Source organism: Aspergillus sydowii (assembly GCF_001890705.1).
Source record: "Aspergillus sydowii CBS 593.65 unplaced genomic scaffold ASPSYscaffold_3, whole genome shotgun sequence".
Classification (NCBI taxonomy): Eukaryota; Fungi; Ascomycota; class Eurotiomycetes; order Eurotiales; family Aspergillaceae; genus Aspergillus; species Aspergillus sydowii.
This window is the reverse complement of record NW_024467861.1, coordinates 2,542,242-2,560,220: the sequence shown is the minus strand read 5'-3', so window position 1 is coordinate 2,560,220 and position 17,979 is coordinate 2,542,242. Positions and strand designations below refer to the sequence as shown.

The 17,979-nt window shown below is 48.3% G+C and overlaps 6 protein-coding genes across 6 annotated transcripts; 3 read left to right on the top strand and 3 right to left on the bottom strand.

Annotated features, from left to right (window-relative positions):
- Positions 1-59: 59 nt before the first annotated feature.
- On the bottom strand, positions 60-4,360 carry ASPSYDRAFT_146160 (RNA dependent RNA polymerase; the record flags this gene model as incomplete). Its single annotated transcript, XM_040841596.1, has 5 exons — positions 60-451; positions 554-3,346; positions 3,404-3,854; positions 3,923-4,079; positions 4,131-4,360. The coding sequence occupies 5 exons, from the start codon at positions 4,358-4,360 to the stop codon at positions 60-62; spliced, it is 4,023 nt and encodes a 1,340-aa protein (XP_040705079.1).
- Positions 4,361-4,785: 425 nt separating this feature from the next.
- Positions 4,786-7,916, bottom strand: ASPSYDRAFT_816069 (uncharacterized protein). Its single transcript, XM_040851100.1, has 6 exons — positions 7,793-7,916; positions 7,623-7,715; positions 7,413-7,565; positions 6,165-7,364; positions 5,973-6,101; positions 4,786-5,922 (listed from the first exon to the last, which is right to left on the bottom strand). Exons 1-6 carry the CDS (start codon positions 7,793-7,795, stop codon positions 5,158-5,160), a joined length of 2,343 nt encoding a protein of 780 aa, XP_040705078.1. The 5' UTR covers positions 7,796-7,916; the 3' UTR covers positions 4,786-5,157.
- ASPSYDRAFT_816068 (uncharacterized protein) lies at positions 7,917-9,039 on the bottom strand. Its single transcript, XM_040851099.1, has 5 exons — positions 8,698-9,039; positions 8,490-8,637; positions 8,332-8,426; positions 8,133-8,240; positions 7,917-8,074 (listed from the first exon to the last, which is right to left on the bottom strand). The coding sequence occupies exons 1-5, from the start codon at positions 8,770-8,772 to the stop codon at positions 8,039-8,041; spliced, it is 462 nt and encodes a 153-aa protein (XP_040705077.1). The 5' UTR covers positions 8,773-9,039; the 3' UTR covers positions 7,917-8,038.
- A 345-nt stretch (positions 9,040-9,384) lies between these two features.
- ASPSYDRAFT_43202 (uncharacterized protein) lies at positions 9,385-11,625 on the top strand. Its single transcript, XM_040846603.1, has 5 exons — positions 9,385-9,416; positions 9,540-9,975; positions 10,043-11,096; positions 11,144-11,325; positions 11,381-11,625. The coding sequence occupies exons 2-5, from the start codon at positions 9,652-9,654 to the stop codon at positions 11,528-11,530; spliced, it is 1,710 nt and encodes a 569-aa protein (XP_040705076.1). The 5' UTR covers positions 9,385-9,416; positions 9,540-9,651; the 3' UTR covers positions 11,531-11,625.
- A 143-nt stretch (positions 11,626-11,768) lies between these two features.
- ASPSYDRAFT_43199 (aspartate-semialdehyde dehydrogenase family protein) lies at positions 11,769-13,420 on the top strand. Its single transcript, XM_040846602.1, has 4 exons — positions 11,769-11,820; positions 12,056-12,122; positions 12,176-12,433; positions 12,498-13,420. The coding sequence occupies exons 2-4, from the start codon at positions 12,095-12,097 to the stop codon at positions 13,307-13,309; spliced, it is 1,098 nt and encodes a 365-aa protein (XP_040705075.1). The 5' UTR covers positions 11,769-11,820; positions 12,056-12,094; the 3' UTR covers positions 13,310-13,420.
- A 188-nt stretch (positions 13,421-13,608) lies between these two features.
- ASPSYDRAFT_56616 (40S ribosomal protein eS4) lies at positions 13,609-14,847 on the top strand (the record flags this gene model as incomplete). Its single annotated transcript, XM_040849246.1, has 5 exons — positions 13,609-13,622; positions 13,758-13,895; positions 13,984-14,268; positions 14,438-14,732; positions 14,794-14,847. 5 exons carry the CDS (start codon positions 13,609-13,611, stop codon positions 14,845-14,847), a joined length of 786 nt encoding a protein of 261 aa, XP_040705074.1.
- Positions 14,848-17,979: the final 3,132 nt, after the last annotated feature.

Sequence of the window (17,979 nt, the reverse complement as noted above, 5' to 3'; positions counted from 1 at the left end):
TATGTAGGAAATAAATAACAGCCGCTAACTTCAAAAGAATACCACTGGAGGGACGAATATTAGAGACCGGCCAGTTTGTTTAATGTATCGATGCCAAGAGGGTCATCGCCTTCATCAGACTCTTCTTCCACAATTTCAACAATACGGCTCTGTTTGTCTTTGCCATTAATGGTTGTCACTGGTTGGTTTTCCTTTAGGTCGGATGTAGCTTTCTTAGGGTTAGCTGTCCATCCGCCCTCAGTGGGGTCACGATCGAAGTCCAGCAGACTTTCTCCTTCCACCGGAGCAGAGGAAAGCACTATAGATGAGGAAGGGGTACTCGAGTCATGTAAGAGCCCAAAGTCAAGAAGTTGCTCTAGTAAGTCGACGTTACGATCATTAGGGAGGGCTGGGTTGCTGTGTGTCGTGGTGGCAGTGCTACCTTCATCGTTGAGATTGAGCCCGAAAGGATCTTCACTTTGTTGATACTCAACAATTTTAAGCACCCGAGATACCTTGTTGGCCATTATGTCTTTGTCAGGGATTGAGCCGTCAGGCTTTCCCTTCAGAAGACCTGTAACTGCGTCCTGCCCTGCCGGAAGAGCAGTTGTAGTGCCTGGGTGCTCGTAATGACCAACTGCAATCTGGCCGAGGACCCTCGGGAATATCCATGGAAAACTGATCAAAGGAAGCTGTTCTATCTTGGGGCCCGGTGTATTCGTGAAAAGGGTTTCGTCTGGTGGGTTGTCTTCGCGGTGTTTTGCTAATGCTGCGGCCATCTCCTCGTGCGTAACTCGATACATGGCGACGACAAGAGGTGCGAGCAACTCAAAGGTCCGACCACCAACCTCTTCATAGGCCCGCTTTTTGAAATCTTCTAGTAGTGCAGAAGATATTGTGCCAATGTCCTCATGGAACTTATAGTCTTTACTCATGTTAGAGTGATTGAGCACAAATGTCGACCACACCTCGAACTCTGTCTTGATTTCATGCTGTGCCATTATCCGGCGGATGGCAGTGTCGTATTCGTCTTTGAGCTTCGTGGAAATTTCGTAAAAGTCTTCCGGGACTTTAATCTGACACTCTATGATCCGTTTGTCGAAATTCGACTCAAGGGTTGGAACAAAGTCGATTCGCTCCACAGCATCATATAGCTGTCCAAGGACTTTCTCCGAACGATATTGGCAGTGCTCAGGTTTGTATATCTTCTCCATGAAATGAGGCCATTTACGTGGCCTCAGGTCGCGTGTAATTATGGTTGGATTTCCTGTCTTGTTGTAATCGACCGCATCTGAATGAAGCTGTGCGAGTCGCATGCACTTTGCTTCATTAACGCCATCCACTAGGTAATCCCCCCATGCAAGATGAGCCTGGGCAATTGTTGGGAGGCAATCGTTCTTCATATAAGTGACAAAGAACGAAGTAATCTCGTCCACGGTGACATCGTGATCAAGGTCATGAGCCTTCTTACCAGTATAGTTCATCGGCTCACGAAACCAGTCCTCCGGCAACAAATCTTGATCCCAGATCACAAGGTAATCATCACCATCAAGATCACCACCGGAGCACATGCTAGCAACATCACGGTCTCCTGTTTGGGGTAGGACAACAACGTCCTTGAGATGCTTCAGGCCGGGAACGTTGACGGCCCTAACCACGCGGATATCGCCAGGGTGGAGAGAAGGGTTACGGGCCAAAATGCATAACCCTTCAATTATCTCGTATTTTCCATTCTCAGGACGATATACCTGCACGAATATCTCAGGCACTGCTGCAATCCTCTCTTCGAGAGAAGAATCGCTACTAGGGATTTTGTCAAAAAAATACCCTTTCAAAGTCGCCGACTCGTCCATGCAGCCCAAGAGACATGCGCCTTTATCGATGACTATCTTTGCCTTTTCCTTCAAATATTTCAGATGCCATGCCCTCCATAAAGTGAGAATAGAAGTTACGAACGGTTCGTTCAATCTTCTAAAGCCGTCGAGCACCATTTGACTAACGGCAAGCGTTGTTTGGTTAGGATCCACGTATTTCCTTAGCAGGTAGACTGCCTTTGGATCACTTTCCATCGCTTCATCCAAGTTCTTCAGCATTGTTCTTAGCTTAAGATGGAAAACCTCGTCTGTGATACCAAGTGTGGACAGCACAAGGATCAGCTGTCTATTGAGAGTTGCAGAAGAGAATTGAGACCAGCGAATAATCTCCAGGCCTTGGGATAGTGCAGCAAATTTAAACTGGCTCTTCCGAATGTGCACATCCTGACGACGAGCATCTGGGGAAATGATAAGCATACCCTTACAGCCTCCTAGGCGAAATTGATAAGCAGAAGGAGGCTCTCTGTCAGGTGTTTTGATTTTGAGTTCTGACATTGCAATCTGTGCGAGAAATTTTGAGATTTTGCCGACACCATCTGAGAAAATGTATCCGTTTCTTGTAACGTCGTCAATTTTCTTGACATGCGCAGAGCAACCGGAAATGGCCCGGGTGGTCGAGAAACACTGCCCCAGCCTGGCAGCATGTTTGGCAATATTTCTGATGTGACTGAATTGCCCCATCCAAGCGCGGATATTAGCAGCTGTGACACCATCTTTAGGAGCGAAGAAATATGCTCCATGTTCGCGGAATTGAGAGTTCCCAAATGCAAGAAATTCGTAACGTGTGCTTCCAATTACTATGCCATTAGCTAACGCTCTTTTGATGCGAGTAAACACCTCATCCATGGTGTTATCAGCAGTAGAATGGATCCGACCCATGTGCTTCTCGTCTGTAAATCTGACTCGGAGAAAATTGTCTGCGAGATTTATGTAATGGCGAATGACTCGGTTCGAGATATCTATAGAGGGGATGTTGTAGTAAATCGTGCTCGGGGTGATTCTTGCAGATCGCATGAGACAGCAATAAGATGGTATTTTCCCGGTCGTGACGCCTTTGAAAAATTTTATGTCGAAGATTTCCATCGGATTGTAATAGGTCTTCTTTTGAAGAGCAACATGTTCAAGGAGCTTCCTTGCCTGCACCTCTCCCAGTTCAGCTAGCCTTAAGGCAAACTCGCGATTCATGTTGAACTCGGAAAGGAAGCCATGCGATATGCATACTTCTAGTTGGTAGCGTACTGCGAAGGGCAGATGGATGTGGGTAGGGTCAATGAGATCCTGTAAGGAGGCATATGATGTACCAGAAGTCTTAGGGTCGAGGTCGATCCACTTCCAAATAGTTGTACGTTTGGGGGCGTTATTGTCGAGCAATGTGAAGCGGTCCGTTTTCTCGACAATAAGATTATAATCACTCAAAATACTACAGAAAAAGGTAAATTGTCCTTTGTCATCACAATTGTTGGGGTAGTTTATTCGGAAAGCATTCCAGCGACCTACATAGCATCAGCCAATCGAACGTGAGGCATGGGAGGTTCATATGTCCGACTCACCAATATCGATTATTGGGTTCTGCCTTCGGAGGCTAGCTGGAAGAGTAGCCAATCCTTGGGGGCTATGGACAATTTGAGCTTGCCTGAACCAGGTGTCCGACTCTCTCCATGACATTTCTTCTATGAATGTAGTCTCGGTGTTCCGAATCCGTCGTTGATATGTCGGTGGCGAGCTGAGGAACGTGAAGTGAGAGACGGCACCAGTCGAAATATTATGTGTTTGGAAGAACCTATCAAGCTGCGAGAACGGAATCCTAAGGCGAAACTCTTCAGGCGACGACGGACGTGCAGTGCCGGGGATGTGAAGCTCGAAGTATATGGACAGGTCTTTGCGTCTCAAATTCAGCAGTAGAGAGGCACCTCCATTTGTTGATGAACCCACAGTACGCATAGGCATCATTGTTGTTTCGTCCACGACAACTCCGATATTCATTGAGGAGATTGGGATTCTCTACACAGTAAATGCTTTGTGAGGAGTGCAAGGACTTGATGCAGGAAAGATGGACAGCTGCAACTCACGATTTCTGCCGGGAAATGAACTCCTGGGCGAACTGGACTCGGAACATCCCATTCGGGAGCCTTTTTATCGAGGGCGATACGTATGTAGATTGCTTCCCCATTTTGCAGCTTTACGTGCTTGGTACCCTGTCTCCAAAACTCGTTCACCGGAGGAGGCCTGTATGAATGTTTAGAGGCACAAGAACGCGGGGGAATGTCGACGACTTACTTAAAGCGTACTTTAGCCTTTGTACCTCTTCCACCATGGGAATCTTCCCAGATGTCGATAGAGAGGATACTGCCCTCTTCCTTGAATGCTTTCCAGATATCTACTGTGCCCAATTCTTTGGGGACATTTGTGAGAACAACAGCAAGTGATGGCCACGATCTCCATGGGGCTATCAGCTGTTGACTATTAAATTGAGGTGCAGGGTTCGGGCGGTATTTGGCTCGAGACATAGTAGGCCTGACCGGTTGAGAGATAGGATGGGGCAACACAAGGTATGAGAGCATGAACCAGTATAATAGACGATCTCAAATCTGAATTTAGATGATTGGCGGGCAGATCGAGAGAACTGAGAGCAAGAGAGCGAACTTGATCGAAGGAAGCCTCGAAGCTATTTCTTCACCCGCAGACGTAGAAATCCCAAACGAATTCCCGCCTATTCGAGATTCCGCAAACTGACAGGACTGAAACTCAACAAGATCTCCGTGGCATTTTCATGCAGTTGTTGTTTCATAGACTAAAGTAGGTATTGTGTTGGGTTCATGTGAAAGAGTCAGAAAAGGCAAACCAGTGAATGGATACAAGCAGGGAAAAGTGAAGGATGTGGTGAGTTGCGAGATATGAAATGTGAAACAGCACTTTAAGGCCGAGAAAATATCTCACTTTCCGTGTTTTGTTGAGTTGACGCGTAGACAGGGAGCCATGCAGGCACCCGCCAGACAAAGCAACATGGATAGAAGACTGGACTACCTGCTAGGATCTGGATACAACCATAAGCACCAACTTCAAACGGCGCAGCTCGGGAGTTTCGTAGGCTCGCAGAGCGCCAACCTCTCTAATTTCCAAATCTAACCACCACACTATCCGTTGTGGTCATCTTTTTAAAAGGGACCACAAATGACCCGGGCACCACTTGCTACATGGTCTGTCTGTTCATGTATTATGTGTTATTGAATTATCAGTATACTTCAAATAGAAGCTTCATAACTCTTAATTTAAGCAAGTGGCAAGTCTCCAAGAGTAGTGGTGCTTATACACGTCCATGACCATTCATCTCTGATAAAGAAGTACTGGTGAAGACAAAATCCTTCGAGAACTCGAGATCCAAGTCCAATTCAATGTCATCGAGATGTTTTTGACCCGCCTGTGTATTGATTTGACGATCATAATCGTGGCGACTACATGACAGCTTTTCCGTAGTTTGCGAGTCTAGTTGACTATTATGACTGGTCTCTCCAAGGGGCGTTCGTACTTGGTGTTTCGGAGGACTAGCCCCCGGGGTTGATTCTCGCGACTTCTTTCTGCTCTCAAGTGAGCGGGAAGGAGACGGCTGACCGGAAGGGAATGCATTGTTGCGGGGTCTTTTAGGGGTGCGCGCAACTGGTTGAGGCGTGGTGAATGAGGTGCTGGGATCATTGTCCCGAATTGGGGACAGTGCGCATGCAGAATCTGTTTGCACTGTGGCTGTCTGCAATTGCTCCAATGAAGGACGGGGCCGTTGTTTGCTTGAGGTTCGATTGTCTGAGGATGGAGGCTTGAAACCCATTACACTCATGAGTCGACTAATGTGCTGCTGCGCCTCCGAAAATTCGCGCGCTTTAGCTGCTCGCTCTTCTCGTAAATGTTGCACCTGCACAGACATTAGATGAAGAAGAGTTGGGTCTCTCTCAATACTCACTTTTCTCTCTAGGTGCTGGACTCTCTTCCCCTTTGTTTGCAATTCCCTTGTGGCTTCTGATTTTACCTCCTGCATTGCGCGTTGTAAAGATATGAACTCTGACTTTTGCTCCGCAGCCTACAATTATCAGTAATGGGGACGCTGGAATGGGTCATTTCAAGACTTACCTCCTCGGCCATCCTTGAACTCTGGATGTCGGAGTTCCTTCGGAACTCCTCTAGCTCTGTTCTGAGCTTTTCAGTAGTGTCGTGGAGAGTGTCTCTCAGGCTCTCGGTTTCGGAAGCCTGTTCATGGAGCTATTATACTCTTAGAATTCACGCTCTTAAGAAGAAATAAAAAGGCATGGAGCAAACACTGACCTTCTTCTCTAGTTCATTCGTCAAATTATCAGCGCTCTCCTTTTCGTTCATCAGCTGTTCAATTAACGTATCCTTTTGCGCAAGAGACGCCTTTTCTTGTTCCAAGTATGTTTGTAGAGTTAAAGCCTCGTATTTTACTGCGGCAATCTCGTCAAGAGAAGAGGCATTGTCTTTTGAAGCCGAGGTCAATTTCGTCCTTAGATCTTCATTCATTTCAGTTTGACGTTTGATCTCTTCTTGGAGTTCGTCCAGACGCTCGTCCTTTTCGGTTAACGACGCAATGATGCCAAGCTCTCTGGTCCTGGATAGTTCTCGCTCATTGGATATAGTATCCTGTAAGGTACGTTGTAGCTCTTGGAGGTCATTTTGGGCGCGGGTCAAACTCGCAGACAGCTCATCAGCACGGTGCGTAGACGAATTCGCGTGCTCTTCCAGGCCAGACATTTCCTCTCGGAATTCAGCAATTGTACCTGATGCCTGCTGCAACTGAGATTCGAGATCATGATTACGCTCTTTTAGTTGCTCTGCTTCTAAACGATACTTGTCGCGCTCTTCCTCGGCGGCTCTGAGAGGAGCTTCGATATTGCGACAGCGTTGCTCGAGGTCGTAGCAGATATCTTCGATTTTCCTGGCGATACTATCGTTTGCCATTTGAGTGTTTGCCGCCATTATGTCTCTCATACCAGTTCTCCAATCATTCCTAGAAACATCCGCCGTTTCATTGGTTTTGAAAGACCGCATTGTAGTTCGGAATTCTAGTGGCTTGGCCTGCGATGAGGTGCATTTAGGTTCCGGCAGTAATAGCTTGTTCCTCCTGGTCACGAAAGTTATAAGCCCCGCGGCTCCAAGTGGGAATGACTGGTCCTGTGCGTTGCGTGGCATCGTTGCTTCAAACCAAAACGAAATAAGATCCGATAATAGATCATTCTCCAGCCCCGAGACTGAAGCGGAGCACACAATATCCCCACTACAGTCTAATACTGCTGGTCGTCTTGGGAAACTTTCCATTAGGTTATAAATAGTAGGCCCGTACTTCTCGGACACTGTATCTGCAACTTGCACGTCAGAAAATCGTAAACCATCGAGAGCAAGTTTTGATATCCGCAATTTCGTCAAGTCCACAGTGTCGGTTGCCCTAGCTGACAGCGTAGAAGTGATATAATGCAGCACCTCCTCCAACCCATATTCATCCGAGGAAGTCTAAAAATAGTTAGTATATAGGTTTGTCCACTAAGATCTTACACATACAGCCCACGCTCCCACTAGGCGTGTTATAATATGTGTAGGGAGAGCCTCCATAATGGCCAGTGCGTTGTTTGACAAGATCAATTCCAATGAAGCTCTCTTCAGCTCATGCGGCAGTGATGTAGCAGGTACAAGGGAGCTGAGGAACGATACACCCTGTAGAAATCAGTAAATATTAGCGACTTCGGGGTAAATATTAAGTTTTGACAGTACCAGCATCTGAACGCTATGGTCAATACCATCGCGAGTGACCTTTTCGAGAAGTTTAGCGAGCTTGATCGAATTCCCTTCGATCCAGCAAACCCCCTGCGCTTTATCAACACCGTCACATATACTGATCGCAAGACGAATGCTTTCTGCAGACTCTTGCACTGTCAGATTACCATAGTTAGAAGAGCAAGCAAGAATGACTCGTAGAACAACAAGGTCCAGTGTTTTCAGGCCTCGCTTAGGGCCGAAGAAATGCCTGATATTCTGCAGCCATGTCGGTGCATCTGCACCATTCTCTGTTTCAGCGTCCCAGCTCCTGCAGGACCCGAGCCTTGCAAAAGTAGCTAGACATAGGAGGTTTCCCATGTGGTCTTCCAGGTTGCGGAGAGTCTTTGTAAGCTCTGTTTGGAAACACGTCATTACTTCCAGAGGGAGCTCAAATAGGACACCTGATGCTTGGAGGCAGTTAGAAACTAAATATAGTGGTCGAATGGTTTCCGCGCACGGATTTACCCTCATCCTCTCAATCATCTGCATAACGAAAGGTGCAAGTCTTGCGGGTGTGATCATGCCCCAAGGCAAAGCAGAGGAGAGGAGTGAAAGGCATGCTGATAGGCACTGCTTCGTGGTGTCAGTCGTGCTCATAGTATCATAACCCCAAAGTAATTCTAGACATTTATTTGCTAGAAGTGATATTGGGAGATTTACGTACCTTAGCCTCACTACCTTCAGTGGATTGTCGAAGGAACTGATCGAGAAGATACGGATATCGTTGGAGTAGAGTATCTCGAAATTCTTGCGCCAGCGCTATTTTATATTTCATGTTAGTCCATATGCTTCCGGTAACACTTAGCCTCTACATCAACTTACCAAAATAAGCGAGCAAGGGCAAAGCAAAGCGGGACCGCGTGAGGCCGTCAACAAGGACATCGACCAGAGGCGCAACCTGGCAAGGCTTTTGCGACACCCAAAAGCATACCACGGTCGACGATAATTGTTGTGTCAGAGCATATAGATCCTAGACGGACAGCATATCAGCTAATGCATCTTACTGATCTATTTACGGGGTGGGGTTCACCTGGAGCGAGGGCGCATACGGCGCATTTACCAAACGTTCCACTTCTCGGCATAATTTGTCGGACATCATCACCATATCGGCCTATCCCACCTGAAGCCGTTTGTGGGCGTGGAGTTATACTTCTATAATTCAAATGTCGCCGTCGAGTCGTCGTCTGAAGCAGCAGAGATGGTCTGTTGATGAAAGCGAAGTCTTCCGCTGGTTGCCCCCTCAACGGATCTGGCTCTTCACTCCATCGAGTCAATTCAGCGCTCAGACAACCTCACATTAATCTTGTGAGCGCCTTTCAATATTCAAGTAGTATTTAGTACCTACGGGGTAGTTCATCGGTCCTAGTAATAGTTATAGACATTTTCGGTTATTCATTCAATCTTTGGTTGCAGAATATTTGTGGAGCTTCTCTGTCAGAGAATATATCTCCTCTTTCAAAATTGCATAACACAGAAAATAGTAACCAAATATATGATTACAAGCTCAGTGCCACATCTATTTTATCTTTGAAGACTATCAACTACGGGTTATTGGTAAAACATAAACTGAATAAATGGTTTGGTTGTTCGAATCCTTGCGCCCCTGGGAGATATACCCCAAATTCCGCACTTGTCGGAGTTCAGCCCGACCGAGCGACAGGCATCGCTGCTTGCAAGACATCCTGGAGTTGATCAGCTTTAGCGTGGGGGTGCATGGACCTGAGTCCTGAGTGACCCGACAGAGGCAAGGTGGGTTTGTCGCCATTCTTCCCCAATATCATTCGTCTTGTCCATTTCCCTCCACTCGGCGAAATTCCGTGGTCGCTTGCTGGTTGCCGATGGAGTTTCTCCTTGCTGACGATATCGCCGAAGCCGCCAAATAGAATTGAAAAGCATGATGGTGCGACCATTCGAGCGGCGGGTTCCCTCATAGAGATTCTTTCGATTTCCCATCCATTCTTACACTTCGTCCATTGTTGAAGCCATGAGAGTCTCCGCCCTAACTCGGGGTTTCCCCGCAAGTCCCCGCATCGTCTCTCGCCGCCCATTCCAATCCCTCCTATTCCCCAGAGCCATCACTCGGCCGAATAGTTCCAATTCTAGCGGTGGTCAAGGCGAGAGGAAGAGCGACACTTCGAACTCAGGCTCATCTACCGGGAGCTCGTCCAATTCCTCGTCTACGGGCCGGACATTCCTTATCTCTACAATTGCGGCTGGGGCAGGTTATGGGGTTGCCAGTTCGGTTCAATCTTCAGAAGCCAAAGACACTGGTGTTCCGAAGTATGGATCAACGAAAGACTTTGAAAAGGTGAGAACTAATTGATCCCCTGTGTTTTCTCCCATAAATATCGCTAACGATTGTTTCCATTGACTAGGCAATTGCTGAGCTCCAAGCTAAATTGGGAGAGGACACGATAAGCATAGATGAGGATGATTTACAACAACACGGGTTCTCAGAGTGGTCAAGTGTCAACGCAGATCGCCTACCGGTTGCGGTTGCCTACCCTTCGAGCACAGAAGATGTCTCGGAGATCGCGAAGGTCTGCAACAAATACAAAATGCCGATGGTTCCATACTCTGGTGGATCTAGTCTCGAAGCAAACTTCTCTGCTCCTTACGGCGGCCTAACGATTGATTTCGCCTTCATGAACAAGATAGTGGATCTACATGAAGCAGACATGGATGTTGTGGTCCAACCCTCCATTCAGTGGATGGATCTAAATGACAAGATCAAAGACACTGGTCTCTTCTTTCCCGTCGATCCAGGCCCATCTGCTATGATAGGGGGTATGATCGGAACAAACTGCAGTGGGACAAACGCTGTGCGCTATGGCACCATGAAGGACTGGGTAATAAATCTCACAGTCGTTCTAGCAGATGGCAGTGTTATGAAGACTCGGAGACGTCCTCGCAAAACATCAGCTGGATATAACCTGACGGGCTTATTTGTAGGTTCCGAAGGAACGCTGGGCATTGTTACCGAAGCTACACTCAGGTTGGCTCCAATCCCGGAAGAGACACGAGTTGGCGTTGTTTCCTTCCCCTCAATCCGTGATGCTGCATCTACTGCTATGCAGCTCATAAGGAAAGGAGTCCCTGTCCAGTGTATGGAGATTCTAGACGACGTGCAAATGGATGTGATAAACAAGGCCGGCGGAACAGGGAGAACGTGGCAGACGTTACCTACTCTTTTCTTCAAGTTTTCTGGAACGCAGGCAGGTGTTGCTGACAGCATCGATTTAACGAAAAACCTAGCTAAAGGCAATAATGCGGAAGCTTTTGAATTCGCGAAAAACGAAAAGGAAGCACATGACTTATGGTCAGCAAGGAAACAGTCTCTTTGGAGTATGATGGCTCTGAGAAAAGAAGGTTCCGAAGTATGGTCTACTGATGTCGCTGTCCCAATCTCAAGGCTTCCGGATATCATTGGTAAGTTGATTACAAATTGGCTCTCGGAACCTACTAACAGCAGATAGAAATATCCAAGAAGGAGCTCGATGACCTTGGTATATTCGCCAGTATACTCGGTCATATCGGCGATGGAAATTTCCACTCGAGTATCATGTACGACCCCAAAAATGCCGATGAGAGAGAGCGCGTCGAAAAGGTTGTGTACGACATGGTCGACCGCGCATTAGATATGGAAGGATCTTGCACGGTAATTAAACCACCTCTTTCTCATAAGATAAGACAGAAGACTGACATTGCGATAGGGTGAACATGGTGTCGGCTTGGGCAAAAAGTCATCCCTTAAGAAAGAGCTCGGGCCTCAGACGATTGGGGTTATGCGCAGTGTCAAAAGGGCTTTCGACCCCCACTGGTTGTTGAATCCTGGAAAGATCTTTGATCCCCGAGACCAGTAAAGGGATAGGAGCGTCGATATATGTTGTATAGCGGTATAGAAAACAAAGAGTTGCCTACATTCCCTCTTTTACCTTAAAATGTACCTATGCTTTCGGCGAAGTATGAAAACTCCGAGTCCCGTCCGACCCGATGGTGGGGACGCCTGTCCAATAAAATTGTCTGGGGCCCTGAGAACTGCTGACTCACCGCGGGGCGGATGACTCCCCTCCAAAGCGATATCGCCCTCAGTCAACTAATCTTGAATTGCCACAATTGTTTCTCTTCAAAGTTTCAATTCACATCTTTGGCGGTAAGTTCTGCAATCACCTATCTTATGTATTATCTACTGTTCTTTTGGGTTGCCATGTGAACTTTATTTCTCTCTGGGTTTGAGCATTGTCAGAAGTTGTGTTATCGCGGGGCTTGCTATCTGCGAAGCGATTCACTGCTCAATGTTTCTATCACCACATACCCATGAGAATAGTCTTCGTCGTTGCAGAATTTTAATTATAACAGTCAAGGATATTGACTGATTGCGTATTTAGTGTATTCCGAATATCCGAGTTACCAAGATCGTGATCAAAATGACATCGTTTCCCAAGAAGAAGTGCGGTATGGACACATTCGCAATCTATGTCACTGTTCCTAGTGCTCATGTTGAATAGGTGTCCTTGGTGCCACCGGCTCAGTTGGCCAGAGGTTCATTCTGCTACTTGCGGACCATCCCTTCTTAGAGCTTCATGCTGTTGGTGCCTCAGAGCGATCTGCGGGGAAGAAGTACAAGGACGCAGTGCGATGGAAACAGAGCGCGACAATGTCTGAGAAGCTGAGCAATCTGGTTCTGCGCAATTGCAAAGCCGACCAATTCAGCGACTGCGACCTCGTGTTTTCCGGCCTCAACAGTGATATTGCCGGTGACCTCGGTAGGTTGGGCTTTAGGATCTAATAGTCGGAAATGAATGCTAATACAGATCCCGACATATCCAGAGATGGAATTCATCAAGGCTGAAATTCCTGTCTTCTCGAACGCGAAAAACTACCGGAAACACCCCCAAGTTCCGCTCGTGGTTCCTACGGTAAACCCCGCCCACCTCGACCTCATTCCTCACCAGCGAAAACAATTCGGTCTGAACAAGGGCTTTTTGGTCTGCAATTCCAACTGCGCTGTTATCGGAATTGTCATCCCGTTTGCTGCTCTTCAGGCCAAATTTGGACCCGTAGAGGAAGTAGAGGTGTTCACTGAACAGGCTCTGTCCGGAGCTGGCTATCCGGGCGTTCCTAGTATGGATATCTTGGACAACGTTATCCCCTTCATTAGCGGTGAGGAAGATAAGCTAGAGAACGAGGCGCAGAAGATCCTTGGCTCTTTGAACGCAGATGCCACTGCTTTCGATGAGCAACAGGGTCTTAGAATTGGAGCTACTTGCACTAGGGTTGGCGTCACTGATGGCCATATGGCATTCGTTTCTCTCCGTTTTAAGAACCGCGACCGTCCGGCCCCCAGTGCTGAGCAAGTGGTGCAGGCCCTGAGAGAATACCAATCCGAGGCTCAAAAGCTTGGATGCCCCTCTGCCCCAGCTGAGGCGATTAAGGTGTTCGACGAGCCCGACAGGCCACAGCCAAGACTAGACCGAGATATCAATAAGGGCTACACCGTGAGCGTGGGTCGTGTGCGTGAAGGTAGCCAGGGCGGTCATTTCGATATTCGATTCGCGGCTCTCTCGCACAACACCGTCATCGGCGCTGCTGGGTCTTCGATTCTGAACGCTGAGGTTGCAGTTATCAAGGGATACATCTAAAGAACTCAAAAGTACATAGTCATTTAGAAAGCGTTAGATATCATCTCATTTTGCATTACTGAGTCTCTCTCGATATCACGATTATGTAATGATAGTAATGGATCTAACCCGATTTAGTTAAGGGATCAGGTGGGGCTAGTTTGGGTCTAGCGTTAGGGCAAATCCCACAACCACCAGCCCGCTAAGCGAAATTCGTGAGTGGACCAGTTATCAAAGATTTGACTCTTTGCTCTCACTGCTTCTTCTCCCTCGCGACACTCCCGACAACTTCCCGTGTTCAAGTCGACAAAGCAGTCAAGATGCCTCGCGGACCGTAAGTTTTGCATTGTTCCATGTTATTTCGAGCCTCGTTATGATGCTGTCGAGAAATCTTCCCGCCCCCCTCTTTTGGCTGGCGATTCGAGCCATTATTGATGGGAACTTGTGGCTAATCCAATGCGTTGTATAGTAAGAAGCACCAAAAGCGCCTGAGTGCGCCCTCGCACTGGCTCCTGGACAAAATGTCCGGAGTCTATGCTCCCAAGGCCTCCCCTGGTCCTCACAAGCTCAGGGACTGTCTGCCTCTGATCGTCTTCATCCGCAACCGGTACGAACCCGAAGAAATAGCAATGCCATCGCCGCTGGAAATAAGTTGAATGGGAACCCAAGAAGCTGACTGGTATTCTCGTTTATAGTCTCAAGTACGCGCTTAACGGCCGTGAGACCAAGGCGATCATGATGCAGCGTCTCATCCAGGTCGACGGCAAGGTCCGCACTGACCCTACCTACCCTGCCGGTTTCATGGACGTCATCGGCATCGAGAAGACCGGCGAGAACTTCCGTCTCATCTACGACACCAAGGGTCGCTTCACCGTCCACCGCATCCAGGCTGAGGAGGCTGAGTACAAGCTCTGCAAGGTCAAGAAGGTGCAGCTCGGCAAGGGCGGGATCCCATTCTTGGTTACGCACGATGCGAGAACGTGAGTGAATACTCTCGAAAAGTTCCGCGTCATTCAGTCGTTGGACCAAGCTTTGGTTGATCGGCGGAGGACGAACGAACTTTCCCCCGAATACAGCATCCTTGCTGGGACATAGTAAGGATCTAGATCACGAGAACATAAGTGTGCTAATTGGGCTCTTGTCTTATAGTATCCGCTACCCCGACCCTGCCATCAAGGTCAACGACTCCGTGAAGGTTGACATTACCACTGGCAAGATCACCGACTTCGTCCACTTCGATACTGGTGTCGTCGTCATGGCCACTGGTGGTCGTAACATGGGTCGTGTTGGTGTTGTCACCCACCGTGAACGTCACGATGGTGGTTTCAACATTGTCCACATCAAGGATGCCATTGACAACACTTTCGCTACTCGTGAGAGCAACGTCTTCGTCATTGGCCAGGACAAGCCCTGGATCTCCCTTCCCAAGGGCAAGGGTGTCAAGGTATGTCACACCCCGACAACCAAGCAATATCTTGAGGCATGATTACTAATTAGTTGTACAGCTCTCCATTGCTGAGGAGCGTGACCGCCGCCGCGCCTACGCCATTGCCCAGTAAATGTGGTCCGGTAAGTGATCGAGGCTACGGGCAAGTAGTAGAAGGCACATATAATGTAAGAAAAAGCCAAAAATCCGCGAGAGACAGTTTCTTGTCTTGCTCTGTGGACTGTATGACGCCTGATATCACGAATGAACAAAAAGTTGTCAACATTCTCCTGATTTTCCTCTGTAGGCGTCCAGAGTTCCTAGAGCGCAAACCAAAACCAAGGAGTCTCTTAGCTACCTTCTCTTTTTCCTTTTTTGATGATACCTATGAAGTATACCGAATCCATAGTTTTTTCGCTCTCGTCAAGAGGTAGATAACCGCTCTTTGACCGATTCCGTAGACCTTACGTTCAGCCGCGACCATTGTTCGCTTGTTCCCCTTGGCTGCCCTGTTCCCTGCACCGACTTTCAACGGACAGGTCATTTGAGCTGTAATGCTTGGGGACCCGGGCTCGGAGATATTTCCCAGGCGACCCTCGCCTACATGAGGCGCAATGCGCTGTTTTTGTGAACTGCAACACTGCAAGGGTGTCCTTGCAAGCCCCAGCAAATTTTATTTCTCTTAATAGCGTACGAGTCTCGGGTTCAAGTCCGATTCTTCCCGTCCTAGCAAAGTACGGTCCAGCTTGCAGTTTCGCATGTTTTCACTGACGTATAAGCCATCACTCGGCGCGCTGGTTGCAGGATGTCGGGTAGTACGTACACTGTAAGTACGGAGTAATGCTCGCTCCCTGTCTGTAAGTATTGCGTGGGCTCCGGAATTGAGTGTTGTCCAACTATCCATGTCCTCAACATCCACTTCTTGGGGTATTTTATACATATTATAGTTTGGATAGTGCCAGGAAACAATATCCAAGCGAATTGGCAGTTTGGGCAAAGAGCCTGCGCACGAATAAATTCTCGAGAGCGCGGCTAGCAAGGATATTCTACAAGTAGGAGAGCAACACGTCGGGAGCATGCCTGGGCCCACCCCACGAGAGGTACGCACGACCGGATTCATGTTCACTGCAAGTAATTCGGGAGGACGATGATGGGGCCAAACTCAGAACATCAGCGTATTGTAGCCTCTTTTTGTTGATGAGGGGTCACCATGGCGCAGAAGATTGATTTGAAGGCTTGAAACGAGGACTGAGCGTGCGTCATCTGAAGCGAAACTAGAAAATGAGATCGCAGTCAATTAATCCGCGGGTGCAGATAGTTTTATCGACATGATACCCAAGCATGAAAGAGATTGAACGGGAACTTGACGAGTCATCTTTATCTCGTTCCGCCTCGGGTACCTGAGTGGCTGGCAATGACCGCCGGGGAGTCCTTTCTGACAGGTATTAAACCCACCAGTCGCCCCAACGCAGGGCTGTACCAACTGTCAAGGATAGCGGGACAAGTCCTCATTTCGCCTCGAGAACAGGGATATCGCGTATCTATATTTTGGAGACTTGATGTTGATCATCATATTCCACTGGGGCGTCAACCGGCTGAAGAGCCTTGGCCAGGGAGGCACGGCACGGCACGGTGACGGGAGATGAGGTCTAAGTACGAATAAGCAAGAGAATGCGGGGGGTTAGTCGACACATCCGATTGAAGTCATCTCAGGATCGACTTGCCCATATAAGTAAGAGGGGAATCGCTCAGGAGTGATGTGTGCGATTCGAGATGGCAGGCGATGAGTGTTCGCATGGACTATCATGTACAGCCAGGGCGTTAGCAAACTCAAATAACTCCAGTCTGATGCTTCAGGCTCATCTTGGAAGCAAAGTGGAGAGAATGTTTGACTCGTTGGCACGTTGCCGTCATGTCTCGACGAAATTGTTTTTCTTGCTTTGTTCCAGGACAAGACACCAATTGATATGGCTGGCTTTGGGGTGATTATTCTGGAAGGCTTCTAGAATGTTCAAATAGAACCGCTTGGACACAGTTTCCACGAGCAAAGCTGGAGCAGTGGCAATGATAACGAACGGGATGTCGGTACCTAAGTATTCTAGGGGGCTTTTTTCTTTTTTTTTTTCCTTGCAACCAATCAAGCAAGTAAGCCGCAAACGCACGAGGTTGGGGGGGATATCGATATTTTTACGACCCAACCGTTGATCCCGCAGCAAGAGAGAGCGGATGTACGGCGGATGTACTGAGTACAGTACAGTACGTGCATATCTGGCGTCCACCTGTCTGCTCAGTGTCAATGCTGTCACTGCTGTCATGCTTTCGCCAGCGTCGACGGTCTGGACTCTGCAGTCAACCAGCCTTTGTGATTGACACAGCAAAGTGAGGGAACTTCAGCAATGACCAGAAAGGGTTCGAACGTCTTCGAAGTTGTGTAACGACCACGGCGGCTGCAGGATTGTAAACTGGCCGTGTCCACTGCCGTGTTTACTGTGCCTACACTCTCCTGTGTCTGCCCATTCAATACACATGGTCGGCGCGTGGTGATTTTTCCCTCCGGGAGGCCCGAGCAATTCGCAGCGGTCCATGTGTCCAATCCTTGCCTTGACTGCCCCTCTCTTCTGGTGCATTTGATCTTACACTCGGTATGTGTTCGGTCGAATTTCAACCAACGTGATATTTGAATAGTACCACTGCAGTCGAATTCTCTCGTGGCTCCAGCTGCAGCAGTGTCCCCACACAACCATACCCTAGGGGGTTGAGTCCTTGAAACTCCTCTTCAAAAGTCTTTGCATTTTATGCAGCAATCCATGTCTTTCGTCATGCACACGGACCACACATCTTCCAGCTTTTTTCTCCCAAGAGCCATTTCCGAAAGGATCAACCACCCAACACAGGCCATATGTTGCAAGGGAAGATGTGGGGACGGACAGCTGGATTATGGCTCTGCCCGTTGGTCAGCTTCTGTCGCCGGTCGTGGTATTTGGACTGCTTGAAGGCCATGGTGAATACAGCAACCGATGCCAAGGTCGAACGAACCTCGCAGTTGCGTTCGCAAATATAAGGACTGCACCTGATCGGTCGATCCCCTTCCCGCCAGGCTGCTCACCTCCACCCGAGTTTGCTTTCACTCGCGGCTGCCAACAGACTTCGGTGGCTTTTTGGTTTTACCTTCAGTTTCGGGCGCCCAACATTCTCAGCCAAGGTGGTCCGATCCGCAGTCTCAAATGCGGTTGATAAAAATAAACAATAGAATTAAATCAACGAA